Below are 13,366 nucleotides of genomic sequence, written 5' to 3'. Positions count from 1 at the left end.
TGGCGCTTCGCTGAAATGGTGTTACGAACATCCCGATCAATAGTTTTGAAGATCACCGAAGTGGGAAGTGAGGTGTTGTTGTGCAGAACATTATTTCGCTGCTTCCATAAGTGAAAGACCGTAGCTTGAGTTACCATTCTCCTCAGTGGTGCTAGCGCCGCACTTGAGCTATTCTTAATCCACGATAGTAGTTCTGACCAAGACTGAAACCCCTATTGGGTGGGGTTAAGTCTATCGAGAACTAATCTCCAAACTTCAGAACTATAATCACATCTAAGAAGGAGGTGATCACGGCTCTCCTTCGAGATGGAACACAAGCAGCAAGAGATAGGTAGTTGTAAGCCCCATGAGACAAGACGCGTTCTAGTAGGCAATCTGTTGAGGTTTGCAATCCACATCGTGAATGCATGTTTAGGGACCGCTCCTTTAAACCATATCAACTCCGCCCATGGTTTCTCTTCAGCGCGAGGTCTCATTGCTTCCCAAGTGCGGGAAGAAGAAAAAAGGTCGCTACATTCACCGTCCACACACCATTCAAAAGCATCATCCTCCGAGCTTTGAGAAGGCAGAGGTATTGTTGTCAGGTAGGCATGGAGATTTAAAGATTCCTCAGATCTTGGCGTCGCCAGCTTCCAATTCTGAGTGTTACAAGCGTTTTCCACCAAGGCGTGCAGAGGGATGCGGGTACTCCTTGGACCCCCGACTCCTAAATAATGAATCAGCTGACCAAAGGGGGTCCAAGAGTCGAACCAGAACCTGATACGTTTACCATTGCCCAGAGTAGCTTTGGAGAACCTTATTGCATCATGTCTCAGCTTAAGGATCTGCTTCCATGTCCAAGAGTCTTTGCTCGTAGCAGCAATAGCCCATAAGCTTTTATTTTTCAGATGTATCAACCTTTGCCACTGCGTCCAAAGAGAGCCAGAGTTCGAGAATAAGAGCCAGACGAATCTTAGACAGAGAGTTCTGTTCCAGACTGAAAAACGTCTAAGTCCAAGGCCACCCTCTGCTTGTGGGAGGCAAACCGTGTTCCAAGCAACCTTCGCACCCTTCGCATTGTCGATATTACCCGACCAGAGAAATTTTGCACAGAGTGATTCGATCTTTTTAATACAGCCCTTCGGAAGCACAAACGCAGAGATCCAAAAATTCACTGAGCCCGAAATAACCGAGGCAATCAGCTGAACTCTACCTGCAAAGGACAGAGATTTTACAGCCCACATCTTGAATTTGCCTGTGATCTTGTGAATCAACGGGTCATATTCATTGATCTTAAGCTTGCGGCTCATCAGCGGGAGGCCTAGGTATCTGATTGGTAATGAACCAACCGGGAATCCGTAGCTGTTAATAACATCGGTTTCATGGTGGTTTAGACCAGCATAGAAAAGCTCAGTTTTATTCCTGTTCATCTCTAGCCCTGACCAGCTCGCAAAGTCGGCCAAGCACTCAGTAATTCCGTGAAGAGAGGAGCTTTTACTATCGAAGAACACCATGACATCATCGGCGAACATCAGGTGGGATATTTTTAGCTCAGCCGTTTTTGGGTGGAAAGCGATATAACCCGATTCATATCTAGAAAGAAGCAGACGTGAGAAAATCTCCATAGCAAGCAGGAAGAGGTAGGAAGACAGTGGGTCTCCCTACCTTATACCCTTTGAGCTCTTGAAAAACCCCCCTGAAGCTCCATTGACGTAGATAGAGAATGTAGGTGTCGAGATACACTCTGAAACCCATCTGTTATAATGTTAAAAACTGAAACTATTGACTTGTTGGAACCCATCCCATTAACTTTCTTCCTTTGGCTTGTCAATGTTCTTGCAAGTAGAGAATTGCTTATATAAAGTCTTACTCGTTCGGGATTAGCCAGTGGAACCCCAATCCCAAACTTTGGATAAATGAAATCAAGCCTAAGCAAAGAATATGTAACATTAATTAATCAGAATCTCAAAGAGATGAGTCAAGTGAGACAATATGATTGACGCATGAAAACCTGTAACCTAAATAATAAAGGAACACTAGTATAGTTTGTGTGTGTGTGTGTGGGCCTATATACCTCATTTACAAAAAGTTGAGAATAAAGAGAGAGAGGTGTTAAATTCAAAGATGTCTTCTGCACAAGGGACAAGAAGCATGCCTGTGAAGCCACTTATCGATGCACGGTAGGTGGAACATATGATGGCAATGCGGTAAACTTCTAACTGTCTCTCCCACCTGAAAGTCCTGTTTCGTCACCACACCTCAATTAGTTATCTGTCAACCACTTGTCACCTATCTATCGAAACATCTCCAAACTTTCCAACATGTGAATCCATTTCGTCAAGCTATATTCTCTCGATCAATTCATATTTCTCTTCACATGACAATGTTTCTTAAAGCAGAGCATAGAGGCAAGTGGGATATAAACCTGAAGGCAGACAGAGCAAGAGACCATCTCCCCAGAGGTGTCGGAGATTCGGACCTTCGGGATCCTGTCCAGAGAATCCCCTGAGAGACCCTTTGCGATGGCAGTGTCGAAGATGTCTGTATGATCTTGGAACTGTGACTCCACAGCCCCCATCTGATATCACAAAATGGATGATGAGAATATATAGTGAGTGAAAGATGGAAACATAAAACAATGCATGGTGGGTCGTACCTGACTCTGGACGGCGCTTAACATTGCAGGACCAATACGCTCACGAACAAGCCTCCCGCTCAAAAGGCTAGCAATGACATCAATCTAAATAATAATAAAAAAAGCAATCAAGAGAAGAAGGCATCCAACGAAGAGTAAACAAAAAAAAGCGAGAGGAAAATAGTGGTGAGGTTACCAAGTAGAGAAGGCATCCAATTCCAGACTCATCGGATTGCCAGAGGAGGAGGGAAGATTCAAAAACTTCGATGGAGAAGACAGCACCGGAAATAGCACCAACGGCGGCTCCTCTTATGAAACCGCTCTCTGTTTCTTGGCCGATCAAAGCCCCTGTCAACGCTCCTAGCAAAGTCCCCACTGAACACAACAAAAACCATCAAATATCAATCAATGCTCCAACAACATCACATCCTAATCCTAATCCAAATCCCAATTCCTTTTTCTTTCCAATCGATCCATCACCGAAAAATTTGTGACCCAAGAAAGATAATAATCGAAGAATACGAACCTAAAGCGAAGAAGAAGGTGAAGAGTGCGGAGAAGAGGTTAGCGAGGAGGGCGGAAATGGCGAAATGGAAGGAATCTTTGATCCGATGGAGGAGGGAAATAGGAGAGAGAGGATAAGAAGAATCCATGTCTTTATGCTTCCCTGCAGAAAAGAACAGACGCAATCAAAGGGGGAGAGGAAAAGGGAATGGATTTTAGGATTGTCTGAAAAAATAAAAAGATACATAAGGAGACGAAGGAACCTTCTTCTCTCCGCTGACCAAATTTTCTTTTTAACATTAAAACACGCGTTGCGTTGTTTTGCCGGTTAATCAAATCAAATGTTGTCTTGAGAAAGAAAAAGAAAAATATCTAATCTTTCTAAAGGCTGGCTTTTAACCAGAATTTTTATAAGACGAAAGTGGTTAAGACTTGACTTTTGGGCGCGCTCAAAAACAAAAAGATACTAACAGAGAGGGGCCCACTTCCTCTGACTTAAGAATTGTAGAAGGCCTTTTCCTCTCTTTGCTTCCTTAGATTGAATTAGTCAATCAAAAGGACAGATGATAATCCTCCCTTTACTTCTCTTTTAGAGTTAAACAACCCCCAACCCCAACCCCAACCCCAACCCCAACTTGTAAGATATGTAAAACCCTAAACACCACCCAATTTCATCAATCAAATGCAATTTATTTTTCTCAATCCTTTAAAACATTATATATCAAAAACAAATCCCAAGCCTTCACTTCTACTACTAGTGTAATGTTGTATTCCCTTGTTCTCTATTCTTCTGGTTTCCCACCCAACTTCCCTCAAAACTCTGACGAGGCTCATCTCAGCTTTCAGGCGAACCCACCCGCTGCCCTGTAGCATCACAACTTGATTACTCTTCTTCTTGCATTACATACTACTTTTCCCCATTCATTTACCAAACAAAAAAAAAAATTGATTAAGCAGCTACTTCCATGTGTGTTCTACAACTTAACACTATCTGAAGCTGGAATTTTAAACTTATTACCTCAATGATGGCTCAAAGCCTCAAACCTTGTACTCATGTACACGCAACCACTTAGTGGATGACCACTTGTTCCCTTTGATAACAGCACACCCACCTGCCCAAGTGGACCAAATAATTTATTGTCTCAAATTAAACCATAGACAAAACAGTATGCGTTACACTGCAAACTCATCTACTCACCATGAAGACTAGATGGATCTAGAGTCGCATCAGGTGTCATGCTCCAGAAAAGCAATGCATCTCCCATCTTTGGTTTCACGGACAGCCCGCCTTTCCCGCACTCTGACAATTCACTCCACCATGGCACTGCGCTGTAGTTTCCCTTGGCTGCAGGAAACACTGTTTCACCCCCTTCCTCCACATCTGATCTGCACAGTCGCTAATGAGCCTTTAAGGAAGAACATAGCAACAGCTTAAGAAAGCTCAAAACTTTTTTCGGTTACATACAGATACATGAGAACTGTGGCTATCCGCTGGCCCCCATTCCTAGTGTTATACTCATCCATGAAGTAGTCATAATGAGGCTCGTACTTTTGCCCTATTTCGTAGTGGAGAACTTGAAGACCTTCCCCATGCTCTGCATATTGTAGCAAATCAGAAGAGCCAGCCAGGCTATTTCATATACCCTTAAGAAATCCAGGGAGAAATGGGATTAAGAAAATGTCAAATATCAAGTAAGTCTCCGTAACAGCGAAAACCACCCTACCAACTGGTATGAATGTAAAATCTGATATCCTTTTCTCAATTTCACGGATAGTTTTGTCGCGACCTCTTGCAAGAAATGTTCCTGAGCTGGTTCGAACCCTGTTGGGGGTTGGGCATGGTCAGTAAAGGAGAAGAAGCTTCTGAATTCACTCAATGCTGTCGAGTGAGAACTACTAAACCTGCTATCTGTGCTCTTTCCAGTCTTCTCATCGACAACTGTTGACTTCTCCATATGTGGCTTAGCTAGCTCTATTAGATACTCGCATTCCTCCTTGGTCTGTCCAGAAAACCGGGAGGAATACACATACACATTCAGTCAGTAGCTCACCAAGAGCAAATCATATCATCACTAATCATTTCCCTAATTAAAATTCACTAATATCTCTAATGAATAAAAGTAATGTCTACACGTGCACGTATATATTGGAACTTGAGATGAGAAGAAGAATATGGGAGTTATAACTACCCATTGGTATCAAACGGATTATGTGTATCGAGATAGTCTCACCAAGAAATTGTGGTAAATAGAAGCTCTTGGTTCCCAAGAGATAATTTCAACCCAACGTTCGTTCTCTGAGTCATCCTTGCCACTTCTGAAAAGAAAAGCTAGATCAAGCTCCAAATGGATCTTAGAACACTACTGAGTCGGGATTCGTTTCGTACCTCTGAAGAGTTTTCCGGACAATGGAAGTGAGATCATTGGCCTTGGAAGAACCGGCATTGTTGCTGGGCAGGGAGAGAATTCCAAGCGCGAGAAGAAACAAAATCACGAAAGTAAACATAATCAATACCACGAAGACGACCGTTGAATACGAGGATTTCCGAGATGAAGGGCGATAATTCCTCGGTCGCGCCATCATATTCGAAAAGGATTTTTTAAAATCTTCAAGGATCGATCGCCGAGATCCGGCCGAGATTCAAAAGCAAGCAGAGGAGCGAGCAGCAGCAAAGTAAAGATGAGTTTTTATTTTTCTTTCCTCCACTCTCGTTCAACGAAAAGAAGTCGCAAAGTTGGGCCATTTTTTAATCAAGCTCATTAGAAAGCCCGTTCAAATCGGGCCCAATTTTGTCCAATACATTCGACCAGCCGAAGAAGAAGTACAGTACACTAGAAGATAGCGAGAGCTAGAGAGAGATTCCTCCGATAAGGCCAGAGAATGCAGCTCGCCACACCACACAGCATCTCTCTTCTCCTGCCATCCTCCTCTCGTCTTCACTCCCTGACTTTCCCCAGACGATTATGCGCTATTTCATATTCTTCTCAAACTTCGGTTCTCCCGGATGCGGGAGATGATTTCATCGTCGGCGACTGTCTCGTGTACGAGGACGGCGTCTTTGATGACCCTTACCTTGAGGAGGAGGTCAGTCTCGTTTCTCGTGACGCGATCCAGGGGCGGAAGACGAAGCGGCGGGGCAGGGCCCAGAGAATAGTTGAATCGGAGATCGAGCCGGAGAACCTCGTGCCGGATGAATGGAGGGATGTCCAGGCGGAGGTGAACCTGACGAAGAAGGACAAGCGGAAAATAGCGCAGGAGCTGGAGTTTGGTGTTCGGGTTGAGAAGAAGAGACAAGGCCTAATTCCGCTTAGGAGCGTCGACTTGAAGGATTATCTGACGTACAAGGAAGCCAAGTTGGGTCAACTGAAGCCTGTCATTCTCGATAAACCGAGCACTTTCTCGGGCGATGTAGAGACCGGTGTAGCATCTTCGAGCGAGCGAGTAGCTCCAAAGAACCCTCGATGGGCGGTTTACGGCAAGGGATTCGACCACGTTACCAAGTTCTTCAACAGCGACAAGTACGATCCCAGTGGCAAGAAATCTGAGGGTAGGTTTGTTTTGCCTTAGATGCATCCTCTGTCTTTTGCAAAGCTTATTTGGCTCTCATCTTGCGCAGGCCCTCGGAAACTGCTTTCAAAAGAAGAGAAATTCATGCTCAATAGCCGAATTCCCAACCTAGCAGTTGCCACCTCCGTGAGTCCCCTTTATGATTGATGAGTGAATTGTTTTTGCACTCTTGTATCGTTCTGGCGGTTAACTTTGGCAGCATCTCTGAGAGCCTCGAGTGTCTTGGTGATTAAATGTTTTATCAGAATAAATGGCTTCCTCTCCACACACTGGCAGCATCGGGAGAGTTTTATCTTGTTGATTCCTTGCTAAAGCACAACCTCGATATCAATGCAACCGACGTGGTATGTGGAGTCACTTGAACTTGTTGCCTTTGTGCACTTGTTTTTTTTATGCGTGTGCGTATATCTAGTGTTGTTTTCATGTGGTTTTCTAGGGAGGCTTGACTGCACTTCACCGAGCAATAATTGGTAAAAAGCAGGCTATTACAAACTACCTGCTGAGGGAATCGGCAAACCCATTTGTTCTTGATAATGTAAGTGCTCACCTAAAGATTCGGTGATCCCCATTTTGCTTCAGATGCTGGATCTGATCCATTTTGGTTATTGGTGATAGGAAGGTGCAACCTTGTTGCACTATGCTGTGCAAACAGCTTCAGCTCCCACGATAAAACTTCTCCTGCTATATAACGCTGAGATAAACGCTCAAGACAGGGTATGATGTCAAACATTCCCATATTGCTGACAACTTCATTGTGATCAGCTCGTTGACAATTTGGGTGTTCAGGACGGGTGGACGCCCCTGCATGTTGCAGTACAGGCCAGAAGAAGCGACATTGTGAAGCTTCTTTTGATAAAAGGGGCGGATATACAAGTGAAGAACAAGGCTAGTTCCCTCATCTTCCCCTAATCTCACTCATATCTGCTTTTTAAAACATCTATCTACTGATTGATTCTGATGAATGGTGATGCCTTTTATTTTTCTTGCTATCCCAGGATGGGTTAACTCCGCTAGGCCTTTGCCTCTACATTGGAAGAGAGACAAGGACGTATGAGGTGATGAAGATGTTGAAAGAGTTTCCCCGTACTAGACTCAAGATGAAGCTATGCTAGACTCGTCTTAACAGCAGCAGCTGGAGTCACACTCACACTCACAGTCACAGTCGGTTGGATTGAATTTTGGAATGGGCATTGACTAGAATGAGAAAACCGGAAAGTGTTTGACGGGAAAAGGTGAAATGGAAGAAAATAATATGGAACCTCCGATTCGGACTGCTCCACTCTCTTCTTCCTCACTTCATTAGAATCGGTTTGTTGTTAATCTTATCCATCGGTTTTGTATATGTATCACAGCTTGGAGTATCACTAACCACATTCCAAGAAAATATATAGATAAAATAGATGAAAACTGTAATCTCCATTCGTTTTTTAATTGGTTTTATAATAATGTCAGCTTGTTGGTGATTTGAGAAGAATGGATAAAAAAGTTGCAGTTCATGTAAACAAATGGTAATGTATTAAGCTGGAATTTGTATTAGTGGTGTGTTTGTCTGGTAACTTTTACAGTTTTTAAGGTGTGGATTGTGTTGATTAAAAAACGAGTACACATTATACGTCATGGGGCCCATCGAGTCGAAGCAGAGAAGATGTCAAACCTTTCGGATATCTCTGGAACGCGACGCTATTTACCCACTGGACCATTTTTCCACACTTGGTCGGTGTTTTCGGTTTTCCCTTCTTTTTGTTTTCTTCCCATTTTTATTGATTTCGGCACCAAAAATTAGCACACGTTTAGATACACAAGCCAAAGTCTTATGCTAATACACCAAATAAAAAGAGTGAAGAAACATGTACAATTTTAAACAAATTATTTAGGCACATCTATACATGTCTGAACACATGTTAATGAAGCATGTGATTTAGGATCGGATGAATTAAATATTTTTTTAAGGCCAAAATTTCAAAGTTTAAATTAGTTTAGTTGATTTCTGAATAGGTGAATGCGCTTTCTGGTTAAAGTTTGTGAGGTTCGATTCTTCCTAAATAAGTGTATGTGATTTTTTCTTATTTTTAAAATGTTAGTCCATATAAATTTACAACTGCATTTAAGAATTTTATTTTAAATGACCAATTTTTTTTTTTATTGTAGTCAAAAAATCTCAAGCACTAGTCTGTATCGACACCATATGTATTATCTGAATTATTAATATTCCTCCATTCACTCCAAATGATGTTCCTTATCCGCAGGGTTCTATTATTTAACTTTCCACGTCATCATCTTAACCAAAAAAAAAGGAGAGACCCACGTGTTGTAATTTAGAATTTGAGCAGAAGGTAAAAGAGTAAACGAGTTTGATTAATGAAGCATCATATAACATTATAACCTTATCTCCTTCACATCAGAGATTGATGTAAAAATAAAAATTAGCTAAATAACACGTCTTCTCTCCCATTCTACTTTTGTGCTCTGCTTCACTTTTTCTTTCTTCCTTTCTCTCTCCACCACCACCACGACCATGCCCGGAGTTGCCTTCTCTTCTGTGCCTGCCTCCGATCTTGGAATCTTCTTCTCCGACTCCACGGCCATCTCTCGGTCTATCTCCGCCTCCGTCTCATCTTCCTCCTCCTTTCGCTGTTGCATCCCGTTGAATCTCAGATCGCTACGCTCTCATCGCCCCCCTAAGTTTTCTCCTATCTGTTGCGATTCTTCAAACGGAAGCTCCACCTCCCGATCCGGCCTCGGCGATCCCGATCTCGAGTTTCTTCAGGCCTCTGTCCTCGTTGCAGGTCTGCTTTTATCCATCCCAATGTGACTTTCTTATTATTTAATTTCTCTGATTCAGTAAATCCCAACTCCGACTGTGACTTTCCTTCCAGCCTTAGTCTCAATCAATCAATCAATCAATCAATCAATCAATTTTGATTTCATATTTCATTTCGAAATTTCAGTTTTTTTTTTTTTTTTGCATGTCTCTGAATTGGCCATCGTTTTTTTAACAAAAACAAACAGAGACAAGTATGCATTACAAAATGCGGAGACATGGATTTCGGGAAGATTCCATGTGGCGGGCTTCTTGGCATCTACCTCCATTTGCTGTAAGAGCCAGTGAATCAAGGGTTGGTGTTTTCCCTATTGGACTTGGCTTCCTCCGTCAATTCAAGCACCCCACCATTTTTCTCAAGATCTCTTGTGATGGTGATTACTTGCTTCCCGTTATTGTTGGTATGTCCATTAAATCCACTCTACAGATTGCTCCTCTTTATATCTACTGTGCTAACTTTCATCACTTACACCTACCTGCAGGGGATGCTGCTGTTGAGAAACTATTAGACGTACCACTGCAAGGCCACGATGAGGTATCAATATGCTGCTTATGCTTAACGCTTCTGATGATTGCATTTTCGATTCCACCCGTTAATATTGTTCTCTTTTTCTTCTTATGTTGTAGGAATTCCCTGATCAGTTCCAGTTTGTGTCTGCTCTTGTCGACAAACTTGGACATGAAGTACAGTATCGTTCACAACATTACCTTTTACCTCTTCCAAGTGTATCCTTGAGTTACCATGAGTTAATATATATACATGTAACCTTGAGTTAGAGCATTTAGTACTGGCCGTCGTATCAATGAACAAATTGTTCTGTATTATTTGACAGGTTAAAATGGTGAAGCTTACAAGTAGAGTATTCAGCACTTACTATGCAAGTCTATATCTCGGCAAGGTAGACTACAAACATCTTCTTAGTTAGGAAACGCTTTGTCAAAAGTCTTTATGCCTTTAGTTTAACCATCTGTCCTGCAGCCAGGAGACGATGCTGTTATATGCATTGATTCACGGCCGTCAGATGCCATCAACGTTGCAAGAGCATGCCAGGTACGCTTACTCTCTTGGTGCGCTGACTCTATCTGATTCTCTTTTTCCGCTTGAATACTCCAATACCAATGTTTTTGTTTGTCATATCACAGGCTCCAATATATGTGAATAAAGCGATAGTCCTGGAAGATGCTATCAGGATTGGTTATGGAGGCAGACCGCAGAGCACAAAGCCCATTTTTAATGTCCTCCTTGACAGGTTTTTAGTTTGTTGAAGAATCTCCTGGATTACTACTGTATGTGACTCTGTCACAGTTGCTAACCAAATTGTACCTCTTTTTTGTTCAGCGCTCCAGAGGGACCCGATCCTGTATCGGAGGAGCTTACACTAATTAGGAATATGGATCTGGCGTCTAAAGAGGAAAGGTACATCGATGCAGGTATTTAAACTGTTCTGGATCCCATCTGTTTTCAGTGTGCTTTGCAGATTCGTAAATTTATTCATTTTCTTACCTGGTATCACATATTGCAGCAAAGTGGAGAGACAGATTGAAGAAGCTTCAGAACTCGAGGTGAGTAGATAATGGTTGGTGGCATATGAACTTCCCAATTGAGAGGGTTTAATAAAGCTGACATTGATAATGGAGTTTTTTTTTCTTTATTTATTTTTTTGGGTTGCAGCGCAGTAGTATATAAGGATGTGGCAACTCCTGAGAACTACGACTAGAGAAAGAATAGTAGGAACAACAAGAAATAGATGTAGATAAGGCCGGGTCAAAAGAATGCAAGTGTGATGAAAAGAAGTATGGGTGAGAGAAATATAAGATGCGCTTAGATTGATGGTATCGCATGTAAAGAGAGGAGAGGATGTGCGTTGATTGATTTGATGGTACCTCCTCTCATGTATTGAGAGGAAGCGAATGGTAGACGAAAGATAAATGAATAGCCGAGGGAATGTGTAAAGGAAAAGAACAAAATGTAAATGGAAGAAGACTCAATGAATGTATTCTTTTTCAGTGTATGTGTGTTTCTCTCTACTTTGAATTTTAATTTGAATGAATTGGCAACAAGATGAAATAAGAGAAGCTGCGGGCAGATGCAGACAAACCGAGAGAGAGGCGTTACAGAGGGAAATAAGAGGTGTGGTTGTTATTAATGTCTCTTTACTAAGGGAAGACAAAACAACGAAAGTGACAAGAAGTGTGATTCCTGAAATTATGTTTACACAAAGGACTTAATAGCTCCCTTTTAACTCGGTTTCGGGTTTGGTAAAAAAAAGAAAGAGGCAGTGGGATTCATTAATTAAAAAGGACTGAGGTGGCCCAGCTTTGGTGCATTGAGAGTAGCAGAGTCATTTAATGCTCCAGAGAATTGCAGTTGCACATTCACTCCCTTCTTCTTCTTCTTCTTCTTAGTTCCCTACAGACATTCTCTCTTACCCCATTCTTTCTTTAGCAAAACAGATACTCTCTATGTCCCGAGAGATTTTCTCTGATATTGGCCTGGTTCACTCAGATCCTCTTTACTAAATCATCTGATTGAGCCGTGCCAATATCTCAGTCCTCTCTCGTCTGCCTTCTCTGGTTTCTGGAATTTGTTCCGCTAGTTTTGTTTCTCTTTATTTTGTACATACGAGTTCTTGATTCGGTAATGCAGGTGATGAATCTGACAACCTAATGTTTACAAATATTGCATGTTTCTTTGTATGTTAACAAGGACAGATCGACCTTGAAAGCAAGGAAGGAAGACTTGTCATCAGCATGCAGTGGTGAGCCTATATTAATCATCTGACGTCCTCTCCATTGTCTTTGTGCTGCATCTAACTCAAACAACGTGATCCTTTTCCATATCTTATTTAATTTTGCAACTATATACGTATATATAAGTGCAATAGACATTCCGATCACAACACTTGAGTCGTGGGCTGTTATTCATATGAGCAAGCACACACACAAAAAAAAAAAAAACAAAAAATAGGAGGACAAGTAGGGTCATTTAACATCTGGAAACACTCTGCTGGTGTATTATTCTTATAAATAGAGACAAGTAGAGATTAGTTGCATGAAAGAAGATGGTGGTGAGTCATTATCAGTCTTCTTGCGTAGGAAGCCCATTCTGGGTCCAGGCAGCATAGCCACCGGCGATATCTGTGACGCCCGTGAAACCCTGCAATTTTCCAAATGGTATCATATCAACAAACTAAAATATAATTAATCGACAGACAACTAGCTACAAGTTTCAAAGTAAGTTGAAAGAATATGTTGGGAGCTTCTTAATTACGGCATCAAGAAGCTCAGCCGTGGCTTTCAAAGATCTTCCCCCGCTCTGGCACCCAACAATGATCTTATCGGCTTCTCCGAAATGGGAGGAGACTTGTTCCAAGAAGCTCGGGTTCTTTGACATCCCTGCTTCATTCACAATCACACCTTTTTTCTTTTGTAAAAAAAGAAAAAAAAAACAAATACACACACACAAATCAAGTTTCAACATAGTAAAACCTGAATCTCCTCGCTTCATATAGGGAACGTTGATCGCTCCACAGGCATGTCCCTGGCTGAACTCTTCTGGAGTCCTATATCATACATTAATTACAAGACTTGAAGATTGCTATGTTGATGTTTGAGATGTCTAATCTAGTTTCTCTTATCTGTCTGTCGGTGCAAGATCAAAAGTGGAATTGAGGTGGCAAACCTGACGTCCAAATAGCGGTGGCCGGCTAAAAGAAGGTCGTGAGCGACTATGACCGACACCGAAGTAGTTGGGACTCTCCCCTCTGCCATATCACTTTACTTTTAGAGCTTTTGTATGCAATAATAAATTCATTCATGAAATCAATCAATCATTCAAGATTTCAAGGCGATACCGATGA

At 42.0% G+C, this 13,366-nt stretch overlaps 5 protein-coding genes across 12 annotated transcripts; 2 read left to right on the top strand and 3 right to left on the bottom strand.

Moving 5' to 3' along the window:
• Nucleotides 1-1,956: 1,956 nt before the first annotated feature.
• On the bottom strand, nt 1,957-3,719 carry LOC18013234 (NEP1-interacting protein-like 1). Its single transcript, XM_006393733.2, has 5 exons — nt 3,141-3,719; nt 2,811-2,989; nt 2,636-2,719; nt 2,405-2,557; nt 1,957-2,220 (listed from the first exon to the last, which is right to left on the bottom strand). Exons 1-5 carry the CDS (start codon nt 3,265-3,267, stop codon nt 2,098-2,100), a joined length of 666 nt encoding a protein of 221 aa, XP_006393795.1. The 5' UTR covers nt 3,268-3,719; the 3' UTR covers nt 1,957-2,097.
• Nucleotides 3,720-3,823: 104 nt separating this feature from the next.
• LOC18013101 (probable prolyl 4-hydroxylase 10) lies at nt 3,824-5,791 on the bottom strand. 4 transcript variants are annotated; one of them, XM_024151711.1, is made up of 8 exons: nt 5,505-5,791; nt 5,350-5,434; nt 5,021-5,118; nt 4,843-4,940; nt 4,584-4,713; nt 4,317-4,504; nt 4,137-4,230; nt 3,824-4,043 (listed from the first exon to the last, which is right to left on the bottom strand). In XM_024151711.1, the coding sequence occupies exons 1-7, from the start codon at nt 5,699-5,701 to the stop codon at nt 4,157-4,159; spliced, it is 870 nt and encodes a 289-aa protein (XP_024007479.1). In that variant the 5' UTR covers nt 5,702-5,791; the 3' UTR covers nt 3,824-4,043; nt 4,137-4,156. The 4 variants fall into 4 exon arrangements, with proteins under 4 accessions (XP_024007479.1, XP_006393794.1, XP_024007478.1 ...); XM_006393732.2 differs by having other exon boundaries at nt 3,824-4,025; XM_024151710.1 differs by having other exon boundaries at nt 3,824-3,982.
• A 161-nt stretch (nt 5,792-5,952) lies between these two features.
• On the top strand, nt 5,953-8,187 carry LOC18013100 (ankyrin repeat domain-containing protein, chloroplastic). The gene is made up of 7 exons (XM_006393731.2): nt 5,953-6,665; nt 6,735-6,811; nt 6,931-7,029; nt 7,122-7,220; nt 7,301-7,399; nt 7,472-7,570; nt 7,681-8,187. The coding sequence occupies exons 1-7, from the start codon at nt 5,999-6,001 to the stop codon at nt 7,795-7,797; spliced, it is 1,257 nt and encodes a 418-aa protein (XP_006393793.1). The 5' UTR covers nt 5,953-5,998; the 3' UTR covers nt 7,798-8,187.
• A 901-nt stretch (nt 8,188-9,088) lies between these two features.
• On the top strand, nt 9,089-11,518 carry LOC18012522 (bifunctional nuclease 2). Of its 3 annotated transcripts, none has more exons than XM_024151855.1 (10): nt 9,089-9,471; nt 9,695-9,880; nt 9,989-10,041; nt 10,134-10,190; nt 10,340-10,405; nt 10,486-10,557; nt 10,650-10,756; nt 10,846-10,937; nt 11,030-11,069; nt 11,179-11,518. In XM_024151855.1, exons 1-10 carry the CDS (start codon nt 9,201-9,203, stop codon nt 11,222-11,224), a joined length of 990 nt encoding a protein of 329 aa, XP_024007623.1. In that variant the 5' UTR covers nt 9,089-9,200; the 3' UTR covers nt 11,225-11,518. The 3 variants fall into 3 exon arrangements, with proteins under 3 accessions (XP_024007623.1, XP_024007624.1, XP_006393792.1); XM_024151856.1 differs by having other exon boundaries at nt 9,695-9,907; nt 11,184-11,518; XM_006393730.2 differs by having other exon boundaries at nt 9,092-9,471; nt 9,695-9,907.
• An 855-nt stretch (nt 11,519-12,373) lies between these two features.
• Nucleotides 12,374-13,342, bottom strand: LOC18011914 (thiosulfate sulfurtransferase 16, chloroplastic). Of its 3 annotated transcripts, none has more exons than XM_006393727.2 (4): nt 13,189-13,342; nt 12,996-13,069; nt 12,778-12,902; nt 12,374-12,663 (listed from the first exon to the last, which is right to left on the bottom strand). In XM_006393727.2, exons 1-4 carry the CDS (start codon nt 13,275-13,277, stop codon nt 12,586-12,588), a joined length of 366 nt encoding a protein of 121 aa, XP_006393789.1. In that variant the 5' UTR covers nt 13,278-13,342; the 3' UTR covers nt 12,374-12,585. The 3 variants fall into 3 exon arrangements, with proteins under 3 accessions (XP_006393789.1, XP_006393790.1, XP_006393791.1); XM_006393728.2 differs by having other exon boundaries at nt 12,778-12,905; nt 13,189-13,335; XM_006393729.2 differs by having other exon boundaries at nt 12,778-13,069; nt 13,189-13,335.
• Nucleotides 13,343-13,366: the final 24 nt, after the last annotated feature.

Source organism: Eutrema salsugineum, unplaced genomic scaffold, assembly GCF_000478725.1.
Source record: "Eutrema salsugineum unplaced genomic scaffold, Eutsalg1_0 scaffold_6, whole genome shotgun sequence".
NCBI lineage: Eukaryota > Viridiplantae > Streptophyta > Magnoliopsida > Brassicales > Brassicaceae > Eutrema > Eutrema salsugineum.
The sequence above is the reverse complement of the archived record's forward strand: the minus strand, read 5'-3'. Positions and strand labels throughout refer to the sequence as shown.

Excerpts from the sequence above, each read along its gene's own strand:
- LOC18013234 (XM_006393733.2), bottom strand. The coding sequence starts at position 3,267 with ATGGATTCTTCTTATCCTCTCTCTCCTATTTCCCTCCTCCATCGGATC. Across the intron at positions 2,720-2,810 it reads TTGGATGCCTTCTCTACTTG|ATTGATGTCATTGCTAGCCT; the intron begins GTAACCTCACCA and ends ATTATTATTTAG. Across the intron at positions 2,558-2,635 it reads TAAGCGCCGTCCAGAGTCAG|ATGGGGGCTGTGGAGTCACA; the intron begins GTACGACCCACC and ends TTGTGATATCAG.
- LOC18013100 (XM_006393731.2), top strand. The coding sequence starts at position 5,999 with ATGCAGCTCGCCACACCACACAGCATCTCTCTTCTCCTGCCATCCTCC. Across the intron at positions 7,221-7,300 it reads ACCCATTTGTTCTTGATAAT|GAAGGTGCAACCTTGTTGCA; the intron begins GTAAGTGCTCAC and ends TATTGGTGATAG. Across the intron at positions 7,571-7,680 it reads ATATACAAGTGAAGAACAAG|GATGGGTTAACTCCGCTAGG; the intron begins GCTAGTTCCCTC and ends TTGCTATCCCAG.
- LOC18011914 (XM_006393729.2), bottom strand. The coding sequence starts at position 13,277 with ATGGCAGAGGGGAGAGTCCCAACTACTTCGGTGTCGGTCATAGTCGCT. Across the intron at positions 13,070-13,188 it reads CACCGCTATTTGGACGTCAG|GACTCCAGAAGAGTTCAGCC; the intron begins GTTTGCCACCTC and ends TGTATGATATAG. Across the intron at positions 12,664-12,777 it reads CGGCTGAGCTTCTTGATGCC|GGTTTCACGGGCGTCACAGA; the intron begins GTAATTAAGAAG and ends GGAAAATTGCAG.
- LOC18012522 (XM_006393730.2), top strand. The coding sequence starts at position 9,201 with ATGCCCGGAGTTGCCTTCTCTTCTGTGCCTGCCTCCGATCTTGGAATC. Across the intron at positions 10,558-10,649 it reads ACGTTGCAAGAGCATGCCAG|GCTCCAATATATGTGAATAA; the intron begins GTACGCTTACTC and ends GTCATATCACAG. Across the intron at positions 10,757-10,845 it reads TTTAATGTCCTCCTTGACAG|CGCTCCAGAGGGACCCGATC; the intron begins GTTTTTAGTTTG and ends TTTTTTGTTCAG.
- LOC18013101 (XM_024151711.1), bottom strand. The coding sequence starts at position 5,701 with ATGATGGCGCGACCGAGGAATTATCGCCCTTCATCTCGGAAATCCTCG. Across the intron at positions 4,714-4,842 it reads TTTTACATTCATACCAGTTG|AGCATGGGGAAGGTCTTCAA; the intron begins GTAGGGTGGTTT and ends TACAATATGCAG. Across the intron at positions 4,231-4,316 it reads AGATCCATCTAGTCTTCATG|GTGGGTGTGCTGTTATCAAA; the intron begins GTGAGTAGATGA and ends CCACTTGGGCAG.